This window comes from Zootoca vivipara, chromosome Z1, assembly GCF_965207765.1.
Source record: "Zootoca vivipara chromosome Z1, rZooViv2.hap1.1, whole genome shotgun sequence".
Taxonomy (NCBI): Eukaryota; Metazoa; Chordata; class Lepidosauria; order Squamata; family Lacertidae; genus Zootoca; species Zootoca vivipara.
The window spans coordinates 74,543,490-74,556,994 of record NC_142583.1 but is presented as its reverse complement, the minus strand read 5'-3'; the positions used below and the strand labels follow the sequence as shown (position 1 = coordinate 74,556,994).

The 13,505-nt window shown below is 44.8% G+C and overlaps 1 protein-coding gene across 1 annotated transcript; it reads left to right on the top strand.

Moving 5' to 3' along the window:
- The first annotated feature begins 940 nt into the window (after positions 1-940).
- On the top strand, positions 941-11,224 carry LOC148687430 (CD209 antigen-like protein 2). Its single transcript, XM_088660794.1, has 7 exons — positions 941-1,016; positions 2,076-2,174; positions 3,223-3,309; positions 6,510-6,661; positions 7,828-7,934; positions 10,467-10,583; positions 11,194-11,224. The coding sequence occupies exons 1-7, from the start codon at positions 947-949 to the stop codon at positions 11,222-11,224; spliced, it is 663 nt and encodes a 220-aa protein (XP_088516920.1). The 5' UTR covers positions 941-946.
- The last annotated feature ends 2,281 nt before the right edge of the window (positions 11,225-13,505 follow it).

The window sequence follows — 13,505 nt, the reverse complement described above, 5'->3', positions numbered from 1 at the left end:
TTTCAGCGGGTCTGGAAAGGCTCCCTCACAGAGAGAAGCATTCACCACCCCGCGGAGCCCATCGCCCAGCCCTTTTATGAGCCAGGATGGGCATGGATCAAGGAGACAGGTGGTTGGTTTCACTCGTCCAAGCAGCCTGTCCACATCCTCGGAGGTAACAGATTGGATGAGCAAGTAAAAAGGATGAGCAAGTAAAATCCTCAGTGATCACTGGGCAACAGATTATCAGTCATAATATAGACATCAGGTGGCAATGCTTCACCAGAAGCTTTTCTTTTGGGAATTATAGGGACAGAGCTACCTAAATTGTATGGAAATTTATTTATGTATGCTACTACAGAAAGAAGCAGAAGTCCCAGCAAAGGAAAAACGGCTACAAAAACTTACGGGAAGAATAAGAAATCGAGATAACAAACTTTTTATAAAGGAGTGGAAATGGTTTATTGAATAGTTACAGATAAGTTGAAACCAGATAAAAACATTAGGAGGATTATTGTAATCTGCAGTTTCATAAGAGTATATATTTAAAATAGATAACTAAATGAGCAAGTTAAATGAATTGGGATATGCAGAAGATATTTAAAATATAAATTCAAGGAACCACAGAAAGAGGGGGAAGGAAGTCAAACCTAGAAATGTTAAAATGATTGTAAAACTAATGAAATCTATAAACTTGAAAAGTATAGATTAAAACTTTTTTTAAAAGAAAAAAGATAGAAAAGTTTCCTCAAGCAGCAGGCCATCTCGCCTTGCTTCCTCCATCGGCTTACCTTCCCAAGGGCCCGCCCCCTGAACCACTGAATGTCTTTGGCTGATGGCTGCCACAGCGTATGAGGATCCTGTTTTCTGGGGTGGCGATGATATGTTGGCTACTGATGGCTAAAGCAGAATTTTCTTTCTTCAAGTATCTGGTTTTAAGAAGTTTGTAACCTTCATAAAATCTCCCATGGGTGAATACGTTATCGTATTTGGGATGATCACCCTCATTGCCTTGACGCTGCTGCTTTTCCTGCTATGTAAGTACATAATTGGCATACTTTGCTACTACTGTCTTGGGCTTTGCTTGAATGCCAATAGCATTTCCAAAAAGAGACGGCTCGATCCACTTCCATTTACCCCTTTCATTTCCGAGGATGACTTGCAGCTGTCACCCATTGAGAGCAATGGCACTGTTTTGTTCTCCCTAATAAGTGAGTTCCAGCACTTGGAACTGAAGCACAGGCTAACACAAGTCCTTGGGACTCCCTGGGCAATTCCCTTTCCCAGCTTGCAATTCTCTCCTCCTTTCCCAACTAATCCCCATTTGCTGTGGGAGAGCCCCCATTCCTGATCCTCGCCACCCTGCCCTCTGCTAGGGCTCCAGTCCCCTGAAGGAAAGAAAGTGCTTGGGGGAAACAGGCTGCAGAGGATAAGGCCATGGCCAAAGTGGGTGGGTCCACAGCCTATCTAACTATTGAGATATATGCAGGGCTTTTTTCAGCCGAAATTCATCAGGACTCTGTTCTGGCCCCTATCAGGTGGGCGCCAGTGCCATTGTAAGAGAACAAGGGAGACATTCATGCTGAGTTCCAGCACCTCCTTTTCTAGAATAATAGTACTGGATCGATGAGCCCTTGACCTATTTGCACACCTAATTCATTTTGAAAGGGCACTCAAAAGTAAACAAAGCTCGAGGAGGGGGGAGGGGATCAAATGATCCAAAAATTTGCATCTTTTAAGCATGTGGCAGAGCATGAGGCAGCCTGGAAAATGTAAGTCCATAGGACAAAGAGGACAGGTGTAAGGAGACACCCTAACATTTACAGCTCTCTAAGGAAGGCCAACCATTTGATGACAGGCAGGAGTAACAGGCCAAATTGAAACAGGACTTCAGACCAGCAGGGCAGCCTCTATCAAGGGCTGAGAGCAGAAAATATTTTAAAAAGTCATCTTCATGGTTTTGTTGATTTGATTTCTTATCTGCGTTACAAGTCAGCAATTTAAATTCAATATTAAAAACAGTTTGAAACCAAGTATCCCCTCCCCCCGATAATCAGACAATTTAATCATTTCTTTTCTACCTACGTCTTCCTTAGATAATAAGGAAATGACAAAAAGACAACAGTTTAAAGAGGCAATGGATTCAATTCGGACCTTTGTTGTTGGGACTGATTCAATCCACGAAGACAAGGATGGTAAGCATTTTTAATGCACATCCTCACTTTTGCTGGGCCCTGTTTAATTTAAACAGGCTTCAATTCCTGTAGTTCACTTTGGGATTCATATTTGTGAGCGATACATATATTCAATGAAACTCATCACCCAATAGAGTTTATCACTGTTTCATTGCTCAGCAGGAAGAAAAGCAGATGGTCGCCATTCTCACATCTCCCCACTAGAAATGCTGTCCTTCCCCATCAAACTGTAATTCACAATGTTTGTGCTAGTGCAAGATTTGTGCCACTGCAAGATCTTAGCCGTAGCACAAGGGAACTTTGCCCCCACTTCTCCCTGCATGCCATCCCCAAAGCATAGCTGTCAACCTTCGGATTTGAAAATAAGGGATCTTATTGTGCTGTCAACTTTCGGATATGGAAATAAGGGCGCTGGAATAAGGGAATTTCCCGTTAAAAAAGGGAAGGTTGACAGCATTGCACCAAAGCTGCTCTCCCGGGGGGGGGGACTCGGGGGGGGGGGACAGATTGGAGGGAAAGGGGCTGGAGATTGGCATTGCACACGGAGAAATTCCTGCACTGACATTATGTCCTCCTTAGAATTATGTGGAATGCAACCCAGTATTCACCAGGAAAAAGAGATTTGGCGCCTCTATTGTCTTAGATCTCACAAAGCGTAATAGAAAACTTCAAAGTATTCTTTGTATGTTTGGCTTTACTGTGTGACTCAGTGGGGCATTGGTTTGTGGCCCTGTGATTCCCAGCAGAAAAGGAGGACATAGGAAGGGAATATTGGAGATACTTCACGAGCCACTTTTAATATGAGAATAGGATAGTGGATTGCATGGGTCTTTGGTCTGATCCAGCTGCAGGATTCTTCTGAGGCTTTTCATTGGTAATCTCAGCCACAGAGAATCAAGTCTGCCCTCATATTTATGAGAACCCGATCCTTGAGCTCTGCTTCTTGTTTCAGGCTTGAGTGTTCCAAAATGTTTGGAAATGCTTTCTTAATATTTGCAGATTGTTATTTCAGATACTCTTTTGCCTTGAACTATTTCAAATCTTTTAGACTTCGGTATACTCGCTGTAGCTCAAAACGTATCAGAGGAATTGCGGTATCTTGCCAACAGAAATGATCAACTGCAAAAAGAAATTGGTAAGCTACCCTACGATGCTGAAGAATTGTAGTGCAGTGGGAACCTGCCCTGAGTCTGCACCAGCTGAAAGGCCCTCCTCTAGCTGAAAACTCTTAGAGCCAGAGCAGAGTGCTGCCCTCCTTTGCATGGGGCCACCCTAGAGAAACATCAGAGATATTCTGATATTCTGCTATCTCCTGAACTTTTGAATTGATTTAGCCTCTATGGTTAGGAAAGAAAAGACTTTGCCATTCTTTGCTATAGCAGAGACAATCAAAACAGGTCAGCTAAAAGACCTGTCCTTTATTATTTTCACCCATGAGAGCCCCGCCTCTGCAGAGACAATCAAAAGAGGTCACCTGAAAGAGAGAGATTCTTGAGCAGCACTTCAAAGGCAACTTCCGCCAACTTGGTCAGAGAGACTGCTGGGCAGTGGGGTGATTGGTGCAACAGCAAAATCTCTCTCCTGTTTCACAAGCCCATCGTCAGAAAGAAGCCCTCAAGCCCACTCACATTAGCCACTGAATACATGATAGGTAAAGTGATTATGAAATTGTCTATAAAGCTTTAGATGCGAAAGCAAAGAATGGGAATGAATGCATATTACGTCACTTGTACATAAAAAGCAAGCTAAAGATTTTCAGCACCAAAACACACATTTTGTGAGAGTCGTATAATGCCATTTCCCCTCTTTCTCTTTGACCTTGGGGAATATGATTGCCTTTAAAGACATTGTTCCAAAACCAGGTCTAAATCCTGATTGACATGGATCTAGAAAATCAGTTTCCTCCAAGAGCACCTGGATCGGGTCCACAACCACCCACTCAAGAACCTTGCCCAGGAAGGGGAGATTAGCAACTGACAGGCAGTTACGTAGATTTTCTGAGCCCAGGGAAGGTTTCTTAAGGAGTGCTGTTACCACTGCCTCCTTCAAGCTGGCCAGGACCAGTAATCACCTTTCTAGGTCAGTCAGCTGTCCGTTCCCTGCTAGCTTGTATCGGCGACAAGGGGCAGGATCCAGTGCGCAAGTGGTTGTCCTGACCGATCCAAGCACCTTGTCCGCATTCTTGAACCTTACCGACTGAAACACACCCAACACAATGGAAACAGACTCTGCTATGGACATTCTTTGAGATTTGTCTGCTGTAATAGCAGGGGGGGGGGTTAAAGATGCCAGGGGGTGCTAGCAATTTTATCCACAAAATGCTTTGCAAGCAAGTCACAGAAAGCTGCTTTCATTTCTGTCATCTCCTTCGGGCCAGACTGTAGCAGGCCCCACACTATCTGGGAAGGAAAGCTCTGCTGGATTGCACAATGGAGGAAGCAAAGCAAGGCTTCTTTGTATCCTTCACTGCCACTTGGTCGGCTTGATGATGAGCCCTCACCAGTAGTTGATAGCATTCAACCAGATTTTCCCTCCACTTGCGTTCAAGCCATCTCTCCACTTCTTTTTTCGCCCTCACCTCTGTGGTATACCAGGGGGCCAAACAGGCTGCATGAAGTGGGAGAGGGCGCTCAGGGCCAATTGTGTCAATGGCCCAAGCCAAGGCAGAGGGCTCTCTGGGTAGTTGCGCCCACCTTGTGGCACTCCCTCCCACCAGATGTCAAGGGAAAAAACTACTCTCTGACTCTCAGAAGACATCTGAAGGCAGCCGTGTTCAGGGAAGTTTTTAATGGTTGGTGTTCAATTGTGTTTTAATTTTTTGGAAGTTGCCCAGAGTGGTTGGGGGGGGAACCAAGTCAAATGGGCAGCCTACTACTAAGACTGCTACTTATTATTACAGTGGCACCTCTACTTATGAATTTAATGCATTCCGAACGCACATTTGTAAGTCGCAAAAATTTGTAAGTTGAATCCCATAGGAATGCATTGGGAGAAAAATTTTGTAAGTCGAAGCAACCCTATCTAAAAATTCATAAGTAGAAAAAATCCTATCTAAACAGCATCCAAGATGGCGGACGGAGCTCCATTCGTAAGTAGAAACATTCGTAAGTCGAGTCATTCATAAGTAGAGGTACCACTGTATTATTAGTAGTAGTATTATCATTATAGTAGTAGTTGTTGTTATTCGGTTGTTCCAGAGGTCAGCCAAAGCTCAGGAGGGACCCAGGTGGCGCTGTGGTTAAACCACTGAGCCTAGGGCTTGCTGATCAGAAGGTCGGCGGTTCGAATCCCTGTGACGGGGTGAGCTCCCGTTGCTTGGTCCCAGCTCCTGCCAACCTAGCAGTTCGAAAGCACGTCAAAATGCAAGTAGATAAATAGGAACCGCTACAGCGGGAAGGTAAACGGCGTTTCCATGTGCTGCTCTGGATCGCCAGAAGCAGCTTTGTCATGCTGGCCACATGACTTGGAAGCTATACGCCGGCTCCCTCGGCCAATAATGCGAGATGAGCGCGCAACCCCAGAGTCGGTCACGACTGGACCTAATGGTCAGGGTTACCTTTACCTTTACCTTTTAGTAGTTGTTGTTATTCGGTTGTTCCAGAGGTCAGCCAAAGCTCAGGAGGAGCACCAGTCAGATCAGCTAGAAAATCCCCAAGAGCCATTTGGAAGCCCACTGGATCCATCCTGTCAGCTCAGACAGGGAGACTGCTGGGCAGCAAACCGGGTGGTAAACCAGCAGAATCCCTCATCTGTCCCAGTTGCCCAATGCCAGCAACACACACTCTAGATTCCCTCCACAGCTGAGCAGAGAGCCTGAAGAGAGAGAGAGAATTTTTTGATAAACCACAGCTACTCCCCCTCCCCAACCTTCAAGTCTACCCTAATTGTGCCCTAAGTATCCAGGTGGAAACAAGTGGGTGAGGCCCCTGGGGTTCAGATAAGGCCTGTGAGGGACTTGCATCTATTCCCTGAAATAAAAGGTTCTTGACTGTGCTCCCTGTTCCAGCTATGTCCCCCCAGGTATTTCCTGCAGCATCATGAAGGGGTTGAAGAGTTAATGTTGTTCTTGTTTTAATCTTTCTGAGCTTCCTAGATGGATATATGTTATCATCATAGCTGCCAAGTTATCCCTTTTTTATAGGGATTTTCCCTTATGCTGAATAGGCTTCCTCGCGAGAAAAGTGAAAACTTGGCAGCTATGGTTATCATGTGGCCACAGAAATGAACTTAACAAAAAATAGTTGACATTTGCACAGACATACAAAGTGGTTCTCCTTAAATTCCCTACCTTGTTTTCTTTTTCTCTTCTTCCTCCATATCTGGCTTGACTCAAAGACCGCATTATTGAAAACTTGAACGAAGGTTGGTTTATATATTCAAGGGCAATGTATTACCTTTCTCGTGACCAAGCCTCATGGTCGGATTCCATTAAAAGATGCCAGGAGGAAGGCGCCCAGCTCATGTCTGTAGAAACAAGGGAAGAACAGGTGAGCATCAAAGCTAAGTATAGGAAAGGTAGCGGATCTTCTTGAGAAGATCACTATCCGTTTAAGAATGTTACATCTACTTGTATGCAGCCAAGACAGCAATTCCCTCAGTCAAGCCAAGGGGTGGGAGGGGCGGGGAGCAGCTGCTACCATCTGGAACTCAATAAGGTTTCTTGGAGCTGCTGAGCTCTAATAGAATGAAGCTGGCAGTCAGGAAGGAGGTCGAGGAGGAGGAGGAGGAGATGATACTTCAGAGGCATCTATTTCTTGGATTCTCTGTAAATTCTTCCTCTGCTCTTTGAGATGTATTGAGTGCTTAGAAAAAATGGCTTCCCTCCAGGGCCGGCTCTAGGGTTAGGCTGGGTGGCGCGGGGCACCGGGCCGGCAGGGGGGCGCCGTGCGGATGCCCACCAGCCGCGGCAAGAAACGGGGCGGGGCGAGGGCGCCCGACATGCTTGAGACTGCTTCCCTCACCATGCTAACCTTCTGGCAGGAGAGATTCATGGAGTTGACTCTAGAGAAGCTTGCAAGGTATATCCCTCTCCCAGGCCCTTAGCCCTGGCAGAGGGGCTAGTGGGGTGCTGCAGGGCCCAGACATGTATAAGACCTCATCATCACGCCATCAAGCATACCACAACCAGACCGATTCCAGTGTCTCTGGAACCAACCAACAAACATGAATGCAGAAATTGGAGTATTTTCCACACAGGTCACTGTCCTCCTAGGTGGTTCCAAGACCGACTGTTCTATGGCACAGACATTTACAGTATCTGGAAATGTGAACTCTGTGTCATGACTGGAACACATATCCAGCCAGTCTCGGTGAGGGCAGGCGAAGTTACCCTTCACTGCAATATATCCTCTTTGGGTGCTTCCTTGATTCCATCATCGTCATCATCCATCACCATCACCATCGTAACTTTGATCAGGGGGACAATATCACATCCACTGTACGAAATTATTATTGGTGATGGGAATACAATGTATAGATTTGATCTCTGCTTCCCCCCAAAATTTGGATTGGGTCTTCAAATGTGACACTTGCTCCTTTTAAAATGTGTTTGTTTTATGCCTGTTGAATTTTTGTAAAGAGCTATAAGTCTCCCAGAGAAAGGGACACTGTCTTAAAATATTTTATTTGTTCTTTCTCACCACCCCTACCCTAGCTTCATATAGACAGCGAAGTAAAAAAGCGCAATAAGAATTTTTGGCTTGGAGTCTTTAAAGAAAAGGACCAATGGAAATGGCTCATTGGAATAGATGCTAATGTTCAGTAAGTTTCTGCAGAAACATTTGTTAATGGTATGCGTTCCATAAAGTTGCAGATTCTATTTACATAATTGATCCTTTCCCTTTCCAAATATATTTTGCCATGGAATTTTCTCTACTACCAAAGATCTACATATGTACTCCTCCACATCATTGTCCAGGTGAGTGATTGCTGCTTCTCACTAGGCTACTCTTCCTCCTTCTCTGACCTAATGAATGTAGTGATTTGGAAGAGGCTGCTTTTGAATGGTTTGTGCTGCTTAGTTCAGCTTCAAAAGGACTTGCAGGAACCTAAAGCTGAGCAACACTGTCAGCTGGCAGTTACGGTAAGACAGTTCATGGTTTCCTTTAAGTATCTAACAACTCTTTTCAGCTTTTGTTGATGAATGTACAAGGTCAGAGTAAGATCTCACTCATCACAGCTTGGTAGTAGAACAGAGAACTGGTCTGGCATTTATTACTAAGACTGGATTAACAGGCTTTCAATTTTGCAAGGTCTCCTGGAACAAAATCCAATGACATTCATCTCCATTGTTGCACCCAATACCAACCACTTCTCCTTTTGGGCAAAGGTATTGTGTAAACATTACAAACGGGCCGTGGGGTTGTATAATACTAGCTGGGAACTTAAGCCCTGTATGCCAGTGGTTCCCAGTTAGCTAAGTACTGCAGACCCCTTGTTTTTCAAAAGCCAAGCCATGGGCCACCCTACCTTTGAACAGATCTCACCCAAACATCTCATGGGAGTAAAAAAACACCTACTGCACCATTACTAGTAATATCAATTTAATAGATTCACAGAGAGCTAAAAATGAGGGAGTTACAGAATACATTTATCACAGAATTTTAGTGCTGTGTAGTGGGACTTGATTTAGTATATAGTGGTGCCTCGCTTAACGAATGCCCCGCTTAACGAAATTTCCGCTTAACGAAAGGTTTTTTCTAGCGGAGGTTGCCTTGCTAGACGAATTCGTTTTACGAAAAATTCGTCTAGCGAATCGCAGTTTCCCATAGGAATGCATTGAAATTCAATTAATGCGTTCCTATGGGCAAAAAAAAATTCAAAAAAAATTCAATGCATTCCTATGGGATTCGCTAGACGAATTTTTCATTATAAGAAAAAACCCGTGGAACGAATTAAATTCGTCTAGCGAGGCACCACTGTACAGTGGACACTGGAGAATGCAAGTGCCAATAAGAGTGAGGCTAGGGTGATACCTCTGTCAACTATGGATAATTGATTAAAGTAAACTTAGATCCATCATGTTAGATTTAGATAAGATATATATGTGAGAGAGATCATATCATTTCAATCAGCCCTATAATGGCTTTGTGGTTATATATTATATTTTGTGAAGGGACCCAGGTGGCTCTGTGGGTTAAACCACTAAGCCTAGGGCTTGCTGATCAGAAGGTCGGCGGTTCGAATCCCTGTGACGGGGTGAGCTCCCGTTGCTCGGTCCCAGCTCCTGCCTACCTAGCAGTTCGAAAGCACGTCAAAATGCAAGTAGATAAATAGGAACCGCTACAGTGGGAAGGTAAACGGCGTTTCCATGTGCTGCTCTGGTTTGCCAGAAGCGGCTTTGTCATGCTGGCCACATGACCTGGAAGCTGTACGCCGGCTCCCTCGGCCAATAATGTGAGATGAGCGCGCAACCCCAGAGTCGGTCACGACTGGACCTAATGGTCAGGGGTCCCTTTACCTTTCTTATATTTTGTAATTCATTTGAGGACATAGTTATTTTTCTTTCTGTAATAGTTTCATTGCTATCCTCATGCATGAGGTGGGTGATGGATGTGAGATGAGGTGGATAAAGGTGGATGCACATCTAAGGAGGTTTTAATTTGCTCAGAACAATCACTCCTGTGCTAACTCTGCTATGAGAGAGTAAGGATCTCTCTTTCAACACTCTCTCTCCAACACCCACAATGATACAGAGGAGATCTGAGGAGGATGTGGGTGCATATGGAAAGGAGAAAGGGGCAGTTCTGTTGCAGAAATGGAAATCCTGGCCAGGGCCATCTTAAGCATATCTGGCGCCCTGGCACCATGGTGCGAAGATCCCTCTGGTGCCCTCCCCCGGGCCCGTTTTATAGTGCATGTTGCGCGGCTGCTGCAGGCACAGCCGCATGACACCCCCCTGGCGCCCTGCGCCACCCAGCTTTGCCATAGGGCCGGCCCTGATCCTGGCAATAGCAGAAGTACTGCATTGGATACTGCCCAAACTAAATTGACTGAAAGTTCTTGTGTGCACCACTGAGCCTTCCAAAGTGACATCATCACCTTTTTGTAGTTTCCTATGAGAAATCACTTGATGTGAAAAGAAAATAGACAGTCTTGACCCACAGTTGTTGTTGTTGTTTTCCTTACATGGTTAGAATGCTAAAACCTGGGGAGAAAAATCCATCACAATTGTACGTGGGTGTTAAGAGAGAAAGAGCTGAACATCTTTTTAATGGTAGAAGGCACAGGGAGCGGGTGAGGAAGTAGACATCCAATCTTGATGGATCAGTGCTGGTCTTTCTTTTCTTTCAGGTATTGGAATGAGGACGATAATGAGCCTAAGGAGCCAAAGAAAAACCACTGTGCTGCAATAGGGCCTAACTGCGACACCAGATGCTGGATAGCATTACACTGTGAGGAACGCTTAGGGTACGTTTGTAAAAAGGTGCCTGATGATAACTGGCTCTAAGAAGACACTTTAAGATGAACGAAACTGGATCTCATGATCACTAATCAAAAACAAAACCAAGAGATCACCCCACCCCAATGTTTTAATGCACAACCCATTCTCTGCCATCTAGATTATGGGACTCTCTGGCATCAGCCCTGAGAAACACCTTGAGAAGACCTTATTCTGAAAGCTCAAACGTAGATGGCTACAAAAATAAAGAATGGAAGGGTCCAGTCATAGCCTGTTTTCTGTTCAATGTATTTATTTGCAAGGCATACTGTCATGGAAGTTGCTGGCTACCCTCAAGCAACGACACTCCAAACCATCTTGTCTTTAATGCTTTTATTATGCAAGCTATTTACAAAGCAAGAGCTTCAGAAAAACATGTCTACTCATTGCTATCAGATTCTCCCAATGGCACTTTTCAGCTCCTCCCCCAGCAGAGTAGTTTGGGGACCCCAAATCTCCTCCCCCTGCATTTGCGAGCCGTTGATCTCCTCAGTTCCGGGATGAATTTGAAAGGACGCTCCTCTGTTGTTTCCCCGCTTGAACTTTCCACTGGCCCCTCCTTCCTTGCTGATATCCCAGGCTGCAGGAAGGGTTCTTGTATGTTGCCTGAGCCCTGGCCCCTTCCTCTCACTTCCTGCTTCCTGTCTCCTGTCCTTCCGCTGCAGTCTGACCTTTCGGAGGAGCTGGATTTGATGGGGGGTGGCTGCTCCCTGTAAGCCCACCCCCTTACATATACCAATATTTGTTTCCCTACTCTGTGTGTTTGATGCCCCATTGCCCCTTCTGATCTCCATGGTCGCTACTTTACAAGGCACAGAAGCAAAATAAAAAAATTCCTTCAGTAGCACCTTAAAGACCAACTAAGTTTATATTTTGGTATGAGCTTTCGTGTGCATGCACACTTCTTCAGATACACTAGAAACAGAAGTGTCAGACCCTATATATAGAGAGAGGGGGGTGGGGTTGGGTGGGAATGGGTGATGGGAGTGGTAAACCTGTAGATGGCTGTTAATGGCTGCTGATGGCTGCAATTAGTCCTGGGGGGGGGAAGGAAGGGCTGAGGTGCTAAAGAAAGCTTGATCATGCATAATGAGATAAGAATCCGATGTCTCTATTCATCCCAGGTGCTTCCATGGTTTTAAGCTTGGTAATGATTTCCAATTCAGCAACTTCTCTTTCCAGTCTGTTCCTGAAATTTCTCTGTAATAAAACAGCTGCTTTGAGATCTTGTATAGAATGTCCTGGAAGATTGAAGTGTTCTCCTACTGGTTTTTCAGTCTTATGGTTCCTGATGTCAGATTTATGTCCATTTATCCTTTGGCGTAGGGTTTGGCCTGTTTGTCCAATATAGAGAGCTGAAGGGCACCGTTGGCATTTGATGGCATACACAATGTTAGAAGATGAGCAATTAAATAGTCCTGAGATGGTATGTTGGATGCTGTTTTGGGCCAGTAATGATGTTGTCCGGGTGTATGTGGCAGCAAAGTTGACATCTGGGTTTATTGCAGGCTCTGGTACCAGTGTCCATGTTAAGTCTGGTGGTTGTATTATTGTGGGTGAGGAGTTGTTTAAGATTGGGTGGCTGTCTGTAGGCAATGAAAGGTCTTCCTCCCAGAGCTTGAGAAAGGGAGCTGTCATTGTCCAGGAGAGGCTGTAGATCTCTGATGATGCGTTGTACTGTTTTAACTTGGGAGCTGTATGTGATGACTAGTGGTGTTCTGTTATTTTCTTTTTTGGGGTCTGTCTTGCAGCAGGTTCTCCCTAGGTATCAGTCTGGCTCTGTTGATCTGTTGTTTAACTTCATCAGGTGGATATCTTAGTTCTAAAAAGGTTTGCTGTAGATCTCTTAGGTGAGATTCTCTGTCTGTAGAGTTGGAACAGATACGGTTGTAACATAGGGCCTGGCTGTATACGATGGATTGTTTGGTATGTTTGGGATGGTAGCTAGAAGCATGTAGATATGTTTGTCGGTCAGTTGGTTTTCTTTTTTTTTTTTTAAATTATTTTTATTAAAGGTTTTCTCAGTTTACAAAGACATGGGCAGTGTCTCTCATAGCATTTTTACAGATCAGTTTCAATTGTTGAGACATTGGGGAGGAAAAGGGGGAGAGCGGTAGATAAGGGAAGGGGGTGGGGGTAGTGTGACAATGTTTCTAGTTTACTTAAAGTGTGTTGGGGGGGGTTGTCAGCATCGGTTGTGCAGGTTCTTTGTTGTGCATTTGTTTTCCTTTGATGGTGAGAGTTGTTGGGGTTGGCCTAGGATATAGTTTTCTTTTGTGGTTGGCTGTGGTGGTCTGTTTTATGTGAGTAGGGTGGGCGGGTCAGGTTAGCCATATTGATTTGTATGCTGTTGGTGGATTTCTGTCGTTGTCTTGTTGCGCTGTGTATGTGATAAAGGGGAACCATACTGGGGTGAAGCCGTCTTCTTCTATTTGACCCCGTGTCAATTTCAACTTATTGGTTAATTTTTCTAATAGGGCTATTTCCCATACCGTCTGGTACCATTGGTCCATGTTTACTCCTGCCAGGTCTTTCCAGTGTCTGGTTATGGTGTTTCTGGTAGCTGAGAGTAAGTGGGTTATGAGTTCTTTGTGATGTAGGTGGGCATTATTGTCCTGGAAGATGTTTAGCAAGGCCAGTTCTGGGGTAAGTTCTAATGTTTGTTGGGTTATTTTACCTACTTCTCTTACGGTTGTTCTCCAGAATTGTTGGGCTTTGGGGCATTCCCACCACATGTGGAAATATGTGCCTGTTGATGTGCATCCTCTCCAGCATTTTGATGAGGTTCCTGGGCGTATTAGTGCTAGTTTTCGTGGTGTTAGGTACCACCTGTAGATGGTTTTCAGAGTGAGTTCTTTCCTTTTTGCTGATATGGATTTAAATGGGGGTTT